The sequence below is a fragment of the Rhopilema esculentum genome, unplaced genomic scaffold (assembly GCF_057945365.1).
Source record: "Rhopilema esculentum isolate cy_ngs unplaced genomic scaffold, ASM5794536v1 HiC_scaffold_36, whole genome shotgun sequence".
NCBI classification, from domain to species: domain Eukaryota; kingdom Metazoa; phylum Cnidaria; class Scyphozoa; order Rhizostomeae; family Rhizostomatidae; genus Rhopilema; species Rhopilema esculentum.
In genome coordinates this window covers 2,394,915-2,407,895 of record NW_028300847.1, presented here as the reverse complement: position 1 = coordinate 2,407,895, position 12,981 = coordinate 2,394,915, and the positions used below count along the sequence as shown (strand labels likewise).

Below are 12,981 nucleotides of genomic sequence, written 5' to 3'. Positions count from 1 at the left end.
GCTGGCTTCAGTTTCTGATTTGAGAAGCGATTAAAGATCTCAAGAGATATCATTCTTTTAACTAATAAATCTATAATTTACAAAACGAGAGCGTCAAAGAAGACGGTGAAAGCAAAACCTTTCTCTGGATAACGGTTGCCTATATGAAGAATTGAAGAGTGCATTGAAAATTTACTTCTATTATAATTATACCACACTATGTTTTGGTTAAAAAAGGGGAGTGACAGAAACCATCATTACCCTTCCAGCAGCTTCAAGAAAGACTAATCAGGTATGAGAAGCCACGTTGCAGTTTACAAGGGAGTTGAAATTGTTGGCAGGGCAATCTAATTATGGTAAGACCCTCATCCAATCAAAAGGAATGCATTTCTACCAATCAAAAAAGGTTCGTTGTTTACGAACTTTCTTGACCATGTGAAACTCGTTTTGTTTAGAGATTGGAAGATAAATTTGAGCAACACGTTTCTGCGAGCATAGGTTACAAAACTGTTCTCAGAGAGAATTGGTGTACTTGAAAAGTCAGAATGCTTGAATATAATTCGATTAGACCATATGTCAATTCGCTCGAGAACCCAGGGTGCGCTAAAGTATAAAATGACGACAAATTTACATTATTTGGCAAGCAAGGTCGTCTTTTCACTTAGCAGTTTGGCATCTGTCTACATAAAAATGACCTAGATATAGAGAGAAAGACATCCCTTTCATCCTTCAATTACATGACAAATAACTGATAAGTTCATTACTCCTTTCACGCTATTTTCCGTCAACATTTTGACATAAATTCCTGCTTAGTTTTTTAGCATTCACACAAGCCTTACACGAGCATCAATGGGACTGACATTCTTGATGCTCTTTCAGAAGAATCCTGTTGCCTTGCTAGACATGCTCCCGTATTGTGTAGGAGTACCACACAAGTACATCACCGTGTATATTCGGGCTAAACGGTGACATCGTCCTCTACCTCAAAGCCCATGACAACCTTAGCACTATAACTAAGGTTTGATGCTAGAGACCAAAGAGATTGTTATTTTCTTTGTGGTTCGTTTGTGCGAGCTTTTTTGGACTGTAATTCGACATTAAATCAAGTTGACTTTCTGCCATAATTTTTGCTTCAAGAAGCCCGGTCTGTTGCACTTTGTTGCACAGCCTCTTCAAAGGACTCAACTTCGCTACTCAAACTGCATCGTTCGAACTTTGTAACGATTAGAAGTATGGTCTGGGGCTTAATGACGTCATCAGTGAAAATCGTAATTTACAAAAGCCACAAGATCTGTATAGTGATAAGGCAACTTACCGATTTTGAATTCCTTTCCAGCAATTAGCAACTGGCTTATACAGCCAGTGAAACCTCGATTGTATGACGTTTGCATTCTGATCGCATCTAAGCTCGCATAGCCCCCAAGAAAAAGGTCTCCATTTAGATTCAAGCCTGTATACTTCCCTTTGGACTTTCCATATACAATCGGGTCTAAATCCACGGCCAATGTCCCGTCTAATCCATCTCTATAAGCGATGACAGTGTGCCATTTAAAGAGATCAATTCTAGCGTGGCTTTTTATATAAGCTGGCCCAGAGCCAAGATTATATTGGAAAACTACATAGCCACGCTGCATTCCAAGTGAAACGAAATCGGCACTTGGTTTCCCATTGTAAAGCAAAATGCCGTCTTGCTTTTCCGGTCGAAATGAAATCTCAATTTTGGTTTGGTACAAAGCACCTAGAATTTTGCCATATATGATATAGGATAGACCATCTTCACTGAAACGAGGCAGGAAATCTAAAATCGAGAGGAAACAATCGCATAAAAGTTAGTGCAAATGAAATGGCATTGTCGTTATAGCAAAACATATCAAAAGATACGGTTAGAACCTCGCAAGGCAGATTTCAATTCCACTTCTATTTACAACTGTTTTGAAAAATTTTCCAACTTTATTGTACGGCACTTTTGAGATCTGATTAAAATATAATATCATACTTTTAGTCTGGTTATGATTTTCCATATCTTTTGTGCATGTATTTTGTATTTAATGACGACATAAAGCTTGAAAATACATGCGAAAAATTATCGGAAAAATTGTTCCGGGTGAAACTATCCACCATCAGTCGCTAATAACGGTGAAATCTCTTATAAAATGTTAAACAGAATGTCCTTTCAAAATCATGAGCACTAGCATCACGATGCCTACAGAAGGATACCATTCTGATCCTATATCTAAATTTTATGTCGAAAATCTAGAATAAGAGATTTGAAGTATTTTTCAAAACAAGGCCGGAAATCGAATGTTTTTATGAAGTTATCGTTTCAAAACTCTAAAGACAGCATGGAAGCTCTAACAAGCCCCCTCTATCTATCAAGCCCCTCCTTATCAAGCAAAAAACTTAAAAACAAAAAAGCTAGCCTTTGTTGGAAACAAGAAAACGTGCGCATTTAGTGGGTCTTTTAACAGGTGTGATGATAATAAGATCGTGTGCATTGAATACGGCCCATGTAAAGACTTACTTGTACGCCTAAGACCACGCTTACACTGTGCCGGGTAAATTTTATCCGCATCAAAATTATCCGTTCAGATAGTCGTCGCGTTTACACTAGACCCACGCTATCCACTTGAATTTGAGAGCGGCTATCCGAGCAAAATTGGTTCACCTAGGAAAGTGGATTAAATTAGTTCGGATAGCTATGTGGTACAGTGTAAACGCTTTTATCCGGATAAATTTTATCCCTATCGTATCTTGCTCGAAAGCGATTGGCTATTTCATTCAATTTAGTTTTCACTGTCTCCCAATTAAGACCTTTCGCCATTTTGGCTGCCTTGTTGTCGATATATACTCGTGTTAAAAGTGCAGTATCTTGCCAGTCCACGTGAAAATTGGCATCCTTGTCAGCTTTCTCTACTTTCGTTGCTAGTTTTGTGTCATTTTGTTTCATGAACAATCTATTCATACAAACTAGGCCTAATTTGTATTGACAATATCTTTGGATTTGGTCTAAAAGAGAAGCAGATGATTCTGAAGAGAGAATGAAGTCTTTTTACGTTGGCGGGAATTTTGTTAAAATTTTGTCGCCCAGAGAAGACTTCTTATTGGGCGTTCGGTTCATGATTTAGGTCATGTGACTGCGGTTATTCGGCACAGTGTAAATAGGAGGGCAAAGTGGACAAAATTTGTGCGGCACAGTGTAAACGGGGTCTAAGAAGTCAGTCGAAGATTGTTTAGAAGATGTCCCAGAGTTATAAATTGATCCTGGTGACTCTGATGAAGATGAGGCGTTATAATTGAATAATTAGATTTTCAGGGCTTTTAGCGAAATTTTCTGGGAACACTTGTATGATATTTTTTATAGCAAAAAAATTGAAAAGGGCATTTTTAAAACATTTCTTACTCTAAATTCTTATTAAGCCTCCTCTCTCTAATAAGCCCCCTCTCTTTAACGTCCCCCCTCTAGGACTGAAAAGAACAAAGAAGCCCCGGGGGCTTAATAGAGCTTCTACGGTATTCACAATAATGGAGCATCAAACGGGTATCAGGAATTTCGGTCTCTAAAGAGTTAGAGTTGAAAAGTACGTTCCTGAGAAATTTGGTAATCGAGAAAAAGTATCGGAGCTAATGATGCCAATCATTGCTAGAATAAAAATCGATCTAGAAAATGCAACTCTTATTAAAAAAACGCTGTTATCATTCACTTTTGTAGCAATTAATTTAAAAGAGAATGCATTTGGCAGACCAAAATCTTACCTGTTATTCTGAGCTTTATTTGATCCTCTGCACTACCGGCTCTGTTTCTAGCAATGCATATGTATACTCCGCTATCCACACTGCTTACTCTCGGAATGACTAGCTGATCGCCTTCGATAACATGTGGAGGCATATGACCATCAACCTTCTTCCACGATATTGCTGGCGTAGGTGTTCCTGTAACCGAGCAGGACACACGGGCTTCTTTGCCTATTTGAACCTGTATTGATTTTGGATACACCTCAACAGTTGGAGCACCTAGAAAGAAATGACATTTCTCAAAAACAGGGAATAGACAAATAAAGTAAAGTTATACTCCACAACTGCTTTTCAAGACAGTTTTACCTACAGGATTACTTAGTCTCATTGTTACTTATGAATGCATTACAGAAAGAGGTATTATTTATACCATAAAATGATAAATCAATTTCAGGGTTATTCATTAGACTGGCATTATTAACATCTTCCCCTTTTTTATTAGCGATCTTTTTATCAAGTTATATGGAAAAGTGCTTGGCATCGTGGGTAGCAGAAAATATTTGGTTGAAGATGAATTTAGAGAAAGATGAGATTTGCAGGGCATGTAATGAGAGGTTTATCTGAGTTTTTACCTAGAATCGTTCTGAAAGGTATGAAAGAGGGAAAAAGGGATCGAGGGAGGCCACAAAGAACTTGGGGAGACGATGTTAAGGAGTGGAGCGGATGTGACAGCATTGGAAGTGCTGAAAGAGTGTCTGAGGATAGGATGAGATGGAGGGTCATCGTAGCCAACCTTTCAAATAGAAGATTATACATTAAAAGATTAGTTAATTGGGAATACGCAAGGATCTGCAAGTAACATAGTTGCTCTATTATCAATCTCAATGGTGGTTTTCATTTTTTTTTTCATTTCCATTTTTTCATTTTAAAATTATTTATGCACGGTAGCCCCGTCGTGGTTTATTACTGGTTGGCCTAACTCTGCCGTCTCGAACAAAAATGCCCCCAACTTTACAGAATCATCTCCCCTAAGTCGAAATTAACCAATAAACCTATTTCTGGGGTATATTCAACCTGTTCTCACCATAAGCTTTTTCCCTAGCATTTGCTACTGAAAAACGAGCAAGTTTTTTTGAATTTCCAAGAATCGTTGCCTACCTGATATTAACAAAACACTATTCCTTCCAGAGGCTAAGTTAACTGATTCGTATTCACTCTGTTTTTATTGTATATTTTAAGAAGGCCTGCAAAATTTTAAGATGTTTAGAATTACGAATTTCCTCATGCGTACTTTGTGTATAAAATTCAGCTTCAACATAGTTAATGAAATATATATACTTTTGTCTATTTAATACTTTAATCAGAAACAAATTGAGAAACATTGCACACAGTTCTTTAGAACGATAAAATAAGCCAGCACCTGCTCTCCTAATTCGTTTTCATGTAATTAATACAGGGTAATCACAATATGCCTGCAGTAATTTTCGTGAATTCAGTTTCGTTGAAATTACGGCTTTAGAAAAAAAGAGTGTTAAGTAATTATCTTGTTTATGTGTTATCACAGAGATTATGAATATGAACAGTAATCATGACTAGCTGATAGTAATTCTGTATTGAAAGCTATTAGCAGATAATATACGTTTTTTAACATTAATACCAATGATAACATAAATAGTTATCATCATTCTAAATATGTTATGTCGATCACTTCAATTTTTATTAGCACATGTAAAGAACAGCCTTATTATAAGATTTGGTGTTGAGATAAGCCTTGCTGCAAAGATCAGGTTCATCATTACTCTAGTCTATCTTATGGCAGACAGATGAAACTAGTCGTTAAAATTTTCATGAGCAGATTGCAGCTAGAGATAGAATTAAATCTCACCATGTATTGTAATTCAAAACGTTAATAGCGAGTCAACAAATGAGTCTTTCTTATAGGAATGGCTTATTAGGGATCTAGAAATTTTTTATCACCAGTGAGGATACTAGCTGCAAACCATTTCATAGCTTTACAGGCCAGTAAAGTTATTCATTCTCAAGACAGCAAATGAAATTTAAACCTACTAGTCACAATAAAAAATACGATTTTTACTAGTAACATAGTACTTGTAATTGGTCTTTTGAAAAAAATGGAAAAGCTCCATCTGCACGATAAAAATCTGTCCCTGCAATGGTTATCACCGGGTAAATTTGTTTATCTATATTTCAAAGGGCAATCAACATGACAATGTTTAAATTGTTCTTACAAAATAGGCCAAAAAAGCTGAAACCTCTTCTACTTTTTGAATTATTACAATCAGCCATGAAAGTTAATTCTTTTAACGTTCAAACGAGAAGGTTTTAAAATCCAAAAACTCCTCCGAAGCAGCTATCTTTATCAGCATCCTGCTGATCATCGCACACTGGGCACCATTGCTTTCTACACTTACAAGGGGCGAGTCTTTGGTATAAAAAAACCAAATTAAAACATGGTTTATGGAAAGGTAAGCCTATTTTATGAATGAGAAAGCAGTTGATATTTGTTATGCTTCTGTGGACGTCTGCGAAGAAGACGGGTGGAGTGAGGGAAAGCAAAATTTATTCTCAAATCTACGTAACCTTCTAATACCAAAAGCTTGGCACAGACCATAGTCGATAGAAAAACTATGATCTAGAAGACCGGAGAAGATGCCGCGGAAGGGATGCCACCTGACAAGAGATGCCGCGGGCATGTTGTTTGGGGATGTCACCTGACTATAACCGTGCACAGGAGTTATGGATCATTGCTGTCGCTGAAAGAGAATCTGTGAGGAAGAGCAATAAGCCTGATATTTCTGAATCACTTGTCATTTATTGCGAAAACTTAGATGCTATTTTATATGCATTAGATGAAGAAGAAGATATCCAATGGCCTTTTGAAGCGAAGCTTCATGCGAAGCTCATTTGAATTTAAATTTCCTTGCAATGAAAAAGGCAATTCAATTCAAGAGAGGGAAGACGTTTTTAATGTTGAAAATATTTCTTACTTTAGGTTTAATTCGGTCAGTTCATTTGTTCTGTGTGCAAGAAAGAATGCAAAAGCATAGATGGTTTAAACAGGCACACAACTGCAAAGCACAACACAACCAAAGAAACAAAGACGAGGGCAGATGATAATGCACAAGAAGAAAAAAGTTTTGCAGGTACACTTTATGATGTTGCCATGAATGCATTAACCACAGCTTCAAAAAATAAATGCTTTCCTTTGATTGACTAAGTCAAAAGCTTTCGTTTCTTGTTAACAGGAGAGTCTAATCTGTACAAATATATACAGGGGATTTATGGGATGTTGCAAAAGCAAGGTGATATGGAAAATTTTTATGCAGCATTCTATGCCAAGTTTTTTTGCACTCATTGGATTATTTTCCACCTTTAACGACACATGCTTCAGCATTTTTGGCCACAAAAGTTGCTGATGGCTTGTTGATTTATTACAAAGAGTCATTAGATGCTGTTGCCACATTAAACCCAAACCAGATTAAGCTTAGCCAGGAAAAGGAAGATGCCCTTGGCTATCTAGGTTGATATGTTTTTTATAACTTTCATAGAAAGTTTAAAATATCAAAAAAATTAAATGACAAAAGAAAGCCAGGACTGTATACAGATTCGTAAAGGTGGAAAAATAACATCTTTCATCAACCAGGCGAAATGTATAAAAACTGCAGAGAAATGTATAAAAAACCCAGAAATAATTTCACATTATAAAACAGGTTAAAAGGATTCCGAAGTAGATTGTTACAACAAAATATTGCTGTCTGATTTGTTAACAAGGATTACTAAATTGCATGTTAGGGTCCGTTCTTGTTCATATGCAAAGGATATTATCCAAAGATTCAAAGTAAAGGATAAATTTAGTGAGTCTAGGATAAACTAAGCAAGAAACTAGAAGGTCCAGCAGTAACCCTTAGATTCGGGAATGACAATCTGTTATAAACAAAACATTTTAATGAAGCTATACTTTCATGTTACATTTATGATCTCAGCAATGGTTAATGTTTCATTATAAATTTAAAGTTATGTTCAATGTTATTTACGTTTCGGGATTGGTTCGTTGTCTACTTCTAACCATGCTGATCGCTTTGAATTTCACTGTTTGCCCTTTGTGTTGTTGCGATGGCATCAACATTTCTCTGAACATAAAGAGCATTATTATTATACCCAACCTGGTACATGTCCGCATTATCTGACCTGCGACCCATTTTCCTCTGACCACCAAAATATTCCTCAACAGGATCTCGACAAAACTTCTCAGTTAAAACATATTCCATTCCCTGCGACAGCAAATATTCAACAGCTCAATTACTGCAAAAGCTATAATTTGGAACCCCTCCATTGTCTGGCTTGAAATAAACATTTTTTTTCTAGCGTTTTGAGTGAAATTTCCATTCCTTTTTCTTTATTCTCTTTCCATGTAAAGAGATAAGAGAGGGATTCATTTTCCAACCAATTGAAACGTTCACCATTTGCATTGGTTTATTGGGCTAGAAATGACTTGCGCTTCTGCTGATATTCTTTTGTGTTCCTGACATTTGAACAGTCAAAGGACTTGTCGATCCTTTTACAGTATTCTGCAGTTCCAGCAGCTTTTGGCGGACCATGATTCTTCAATATTGCAGCTACGGTGGAACTCAGAACTTGCGCTACAAGATTTACCCGCATTACTGAGTATGATGTTAAGTTGACATGATCAGCAGTCAATCGGGGCTTCAGTTCCAGACTTCTGTCTAAATCTGCCATATATAAGGTTCTGATGTGTTTCCAAATAATAAATGATCCATTGTTCCACATATATCTAGTCCATTTTCCATTTCCTGAATGACAAAAACAGTTCCCTGCTGTCTTTATGAGATGCAGAGCATCAGATAGAAGATAAATAAATCTGTACCTGGCATACAGATTTATTCTACGGTAGCATACACTCTTGTCGGCATCTCCATCTAGCAGTTTATGCAATCGATAAAGTCTACGATTTGGAGATGCACCATCAGAAGTAGCAGCAATGTCCCACAAGTTGCACTGCATCTCTAGTATGCCTACAGCTTTACAAAAATCGGAAATATTTGGGCAGATGTAACACCATTTGTTTCAAAATATGCAAGAAAAAACTTGAAATTGGTACACACATCTGTTAAAAGAAATGCTTAAGTATGAGTTGAAAGTTCATCAGCTTTTTGAAAACAGAATAGCTCAACTCCTCATTTCCGAGATCAGTATCACAAATTAGTTCATCACTATGTGTGTCAAAGACAAGATTTGACTTTATCTTCATCTCATCAAAAAGAATGACAACATATTGTCAATATCAAAGAACTTTTCTGCTTTTCTTTTCAATCCCAAAACAACTTCTTCATTGAAACCTGCTTCTGGATGGACCCAACTCTTGTAACTTCTTAGAACTCTACAACGTGGCAAATGCAATACTTCTTAAAATGTGTCGAGAAATTCGTCATAGCTTGAAGCAGATTTGTGTGCTTGCGAAAGGCAAAATCTTATCATCATTGGGTCAAATCTAACAGCTTATTTTGACTTGCCAATCATTTTCCTTTGTTCCCACCAAAATAATTTCACGAATGGTATCATTTCGGCACGATCAAGAATGTGAAAACAGTCCCTGCTCAACTCTGCATCAATTTCAACTGAGGCTTTCTCCAATTCAATTTCCATTTCAGTCATCCTTGCCTTGAAGTTCAACACATTTCAGACGTTGTTGATTCAAAGTCAATTTTATCCGCTCTGTTGATGTACCAGAGATTGGTGCCTTTAGTTTGGCTGGAATTGGCATACGCTTGTCGTTTGCAACCCTGGATGCTTTGCCAAAGGGTCCTGTTAACAACAAGAACTGTATTTATCGATTGTTATAAGGACTTCACAGTTTATTGCTCTATGGTATTCGTGTGATGGAAATGGGTTCCTTTCTTCTGCGAATGGATCAAGTTGTTTAGGAACAACATGGTTGACGATATTGTTTAATCTGTCAGTGACAGAAATACCAGGACAAAGCTGGAATGACGCTAGTTGGCTCACAAGGTTAGAAAAAGTTACGTTCCAAACAGATCTTTTATGACCTAGATAAAGTGTGTGGTCATCTGGTAACAGCCAACCATAAACAGATATACTGTAGCCAAGACTATCATCAATTGTTATCTCATATTTTGGAACAACATAAGGGATTTCGTTTCTTCTCAAAAACACTTTATCTTCTTGGAAAATGACAGACCATTTAATAAGGCAATAAAAACCTTCAAATCTTTGACAAAGCTCTTTAAAGCTATTGTAATAATGTGTTGGGCCTGGCGCTGGTTGTTGTTCTGTTGAAATAATCCTAACTGATGGTTGACGTTCATTCACACCATCTTTTTGTTTAGGTATGTTAATTGATGGTAAAGCACCATCTTTCATTTTCTTTTTTCCAGACTCAACTATAACAAATAAACAATTTAATGAGTCAATAATGAACAAATGAAAACATAATGAACATATTAGGAAATAATTTTTGAATCATTGCAGTTCACTTTGCTCCAATAAGAAAATTTGACAGCTTTCGATATGGTAATAAAAATAACTGCATAATGGAAAACAAGTTGCAAAAAGAGGAAAATAGAATTATACACAGAATAACAAAGTAAATTATCATAATAACTCCTTGAAAGTTGAAATAAGTAAATAAAAATAGCAGTATGAATAGAGCACAATTCATATAACCATATTAAAAGCTCAATACTAAAGAGGTGTAGGGACGTATTCAAAAGTTGAAATTCTTTAGGAAAGGCTTTTTTTACAGGCAGAATATATTTAAAAACAACCAAAAATAAAAGAAAATGTGTCCTAAAAACTTGGATAATAAATGCTGGATAAAAAATTCTATGGTAAATTTTTTGAAGCTACAAACGTTATTGGTGCTCAAAGCAAAAGTTATGTAAAGGATTTAGAATCTATTAGTTGCATTTTTCAAAATTTGACAGCATAACAAAGGGAGCATCGTTGTAGAGGGAAATGTATTCAAACTTGATGCTAAAAAGGTAGTGGTAATTGGAGTATTTGAAAATATTACGAATGTGATCAAGTGCAGAAAAGTTACTGTTCCATTAAACCAGTCGACAACAACGTTTAAAAATTCATCCAACCAACAAGTAACATAATAAATCGACAGTCTCTAATTGTATTTAAAGTCATAAAGGGAATTAGCTAGGTGTCTAGATGACCTAACTATTAGCGTATAGAGATATGACATTTGTTAATTATCAACCACTTATTATTACTTACATATTTCGATGTCATCTGGCTGAAAATGTTTTTCGCAAAGGTACACTGAATCATTTTCGATGTTTTCTTCGAAAGCCTTGTCAACAACCCGGTTTTTTGTGATTTCGTTCAGGAGATCTCTTGTTCATTTTTTTCGACGGTCGTTGCTCAGCGCTGAAAGCTTGAAAATACCCAATCCTTTCGTCCTGGGCTTGATCCACAGCCAAAAAACAGCACAGTTATCTCCAGGCATTTCAAAAAATGTTTATCATGGTATCAGAGTTGTAAAAACGACTTAAATATGGGATTTGACTTAAATTTTTTACGATTTGATTCAAAGGTTTTACGATGATATACAAACCTGGCAATGATATGTCAACAGCGGAAGACTGTCCGCGGTAAATGTCACGTGATCGATTTACGACGCTAACAAAAAGATGTTATTTTGATCTTCACTGGCCTTCCAGACCATAGTTTTTCTATTGACTCTGCATAGACTTAGTACATCTACACCTTCCGGGCTCAAAAGGAGCTTTTCAAGCAATTTCTACTGGTGGGGATATAGTGAAAAATGGCCACTATGCAGAACGAAAAACACGAGAGTATGTATCGTTAATAATTGTCTGTGACGCTGCATATAGGAAGCAAGACAGCTCAAAACAACAGTAAACAGAAATCGTTAAAATTGTTTGTTAAAGCATTTTAAAAAAAGGTACCTACAAGTGAGGACTCACTGGGCTACCAATGAGGACATTTTAGGGCCAAGTGGGGGAAAGTATCTACTAGTTTGTATGCGAAAAGATCCCCTGAAATCCAGTTCCCAAAGTTTACAGCTTATCCGGGGCTTACCTTGTACAATAAGACGAATATCGGCATGAACATAGCCAAGCGAGTTGAATGCAGTGCAGCGGAATGTCCCAGCGTCATCTACACTGGCATTTATGACTTTCAATCTACCACCTTCCACCATGAAACTTTTGGGCAGTCTTCCTTCTGTTTTCCCCCATCTTACCACAGGCTCGGGGTTTCCAGAAGACAAACAGTTCAATGTTATATTCTTCCCAGCAGGAATAACCAATGATCCGGTACCAATATCCTCTATAATGTTCGCAGTTGGTACTTCTAAAATAATTAAAACACAACTGTTTTAATACAATACCCCTTAAATGAGTAGGAAGAAGAGCAATTCTTACAAGTGCATTGAAACTTCCATATAAATGGCACTTGTGTGATTAAGTTTGATGCACATTGCAGAGCAGCTTAAGTAATTGAAGCTGAGTTATTCGTTCTTGGGAGCTGAAGGAACAGGATTTTGAAGTGAGAATATGCTAGAGGGACCAGATGTTTAAGTGAGTAAGTGTTGAAAAAATCAGATATGGAAGGGACCCGACGTTGAAGGGGCCAGAAATGAAAAGGAGCAGTCAAGTCAAGTCAATGTTTGCAAGTATAGTCAATAAAAGAGACAAAATTTGAAATTAACATCCTAGAATGGCTAAAAAGGCATCTCCAATACTCAAATTTAACAAATCACTAAACAGCTCAGAATAGACGATTTGACGATTCTCAAAAAAACTTTGATTATCGATTTCCAAGAAAAACTGGGAAAGGAGAAGTCATGCTAAAACTCTAGCGACAGGCGTTGGGGAAAGAAAGAAAGGGTGACCTTTCGTTCAGAGTGTACATCGATGTGAGTAACAAGAAGCTGTCGTATTGATTGAAAGAATATTCCTAAATATACCTAAATATACCTAAATATACCTAAATAAGTTGGTAAATAGATCAAATAATCACACAGGTTGCTCTCTTTTTAATTCGTACTCTGTTTTAGAAATAAAATAGTGCCTCGGATTTTTCTTTGGTCTTGGCCGTCTCTAAGATACCACCTTCTCCACTTTCAATGGTCCCTCCATTTCCCTGTTTGGCAGCAGAATATTTCTGAACTCAAATTTTGCTGGTTACTAATTTGTGTTGTCTTTTACAGACTTTTTCAGGGCTTTCTTCTATTGA

At 36.4% G+C, this 12,981-nt stretch overlaps 1 protein-coding gene across 1 annotated transcript in view; it reads right to left on the bottom strand.

Moving 5' to 3' along the window:
• Positions 1–12,981, bottom strand: part of LOC135688483 (basement membrane-specific heparan sulfate proteoglycan core protein) — a 93,287-nt gene that overhangs the window by 57,532 nt on the left and 22,774 nt on the right. The window contains exons 22-24 of the mRNA XM_065205349.2: positions 11,824–12,096; positions 3,733–3,990; positions 1,295–1,777 (exon numbers count right to left, since the gene is read on the bottom strand). Of these exons, the coding sequence (XP_065061421.2) occupies positions 1,295–1,777; positions 3,733–3,990; positions 11,824–12,096 (1,014 nt within the window). The remainder of the gene's footprint in view (positions 1–1,294; positions 1,778–3,732; positions 3,991–11,823; positions 12,097–12,981) is intronic.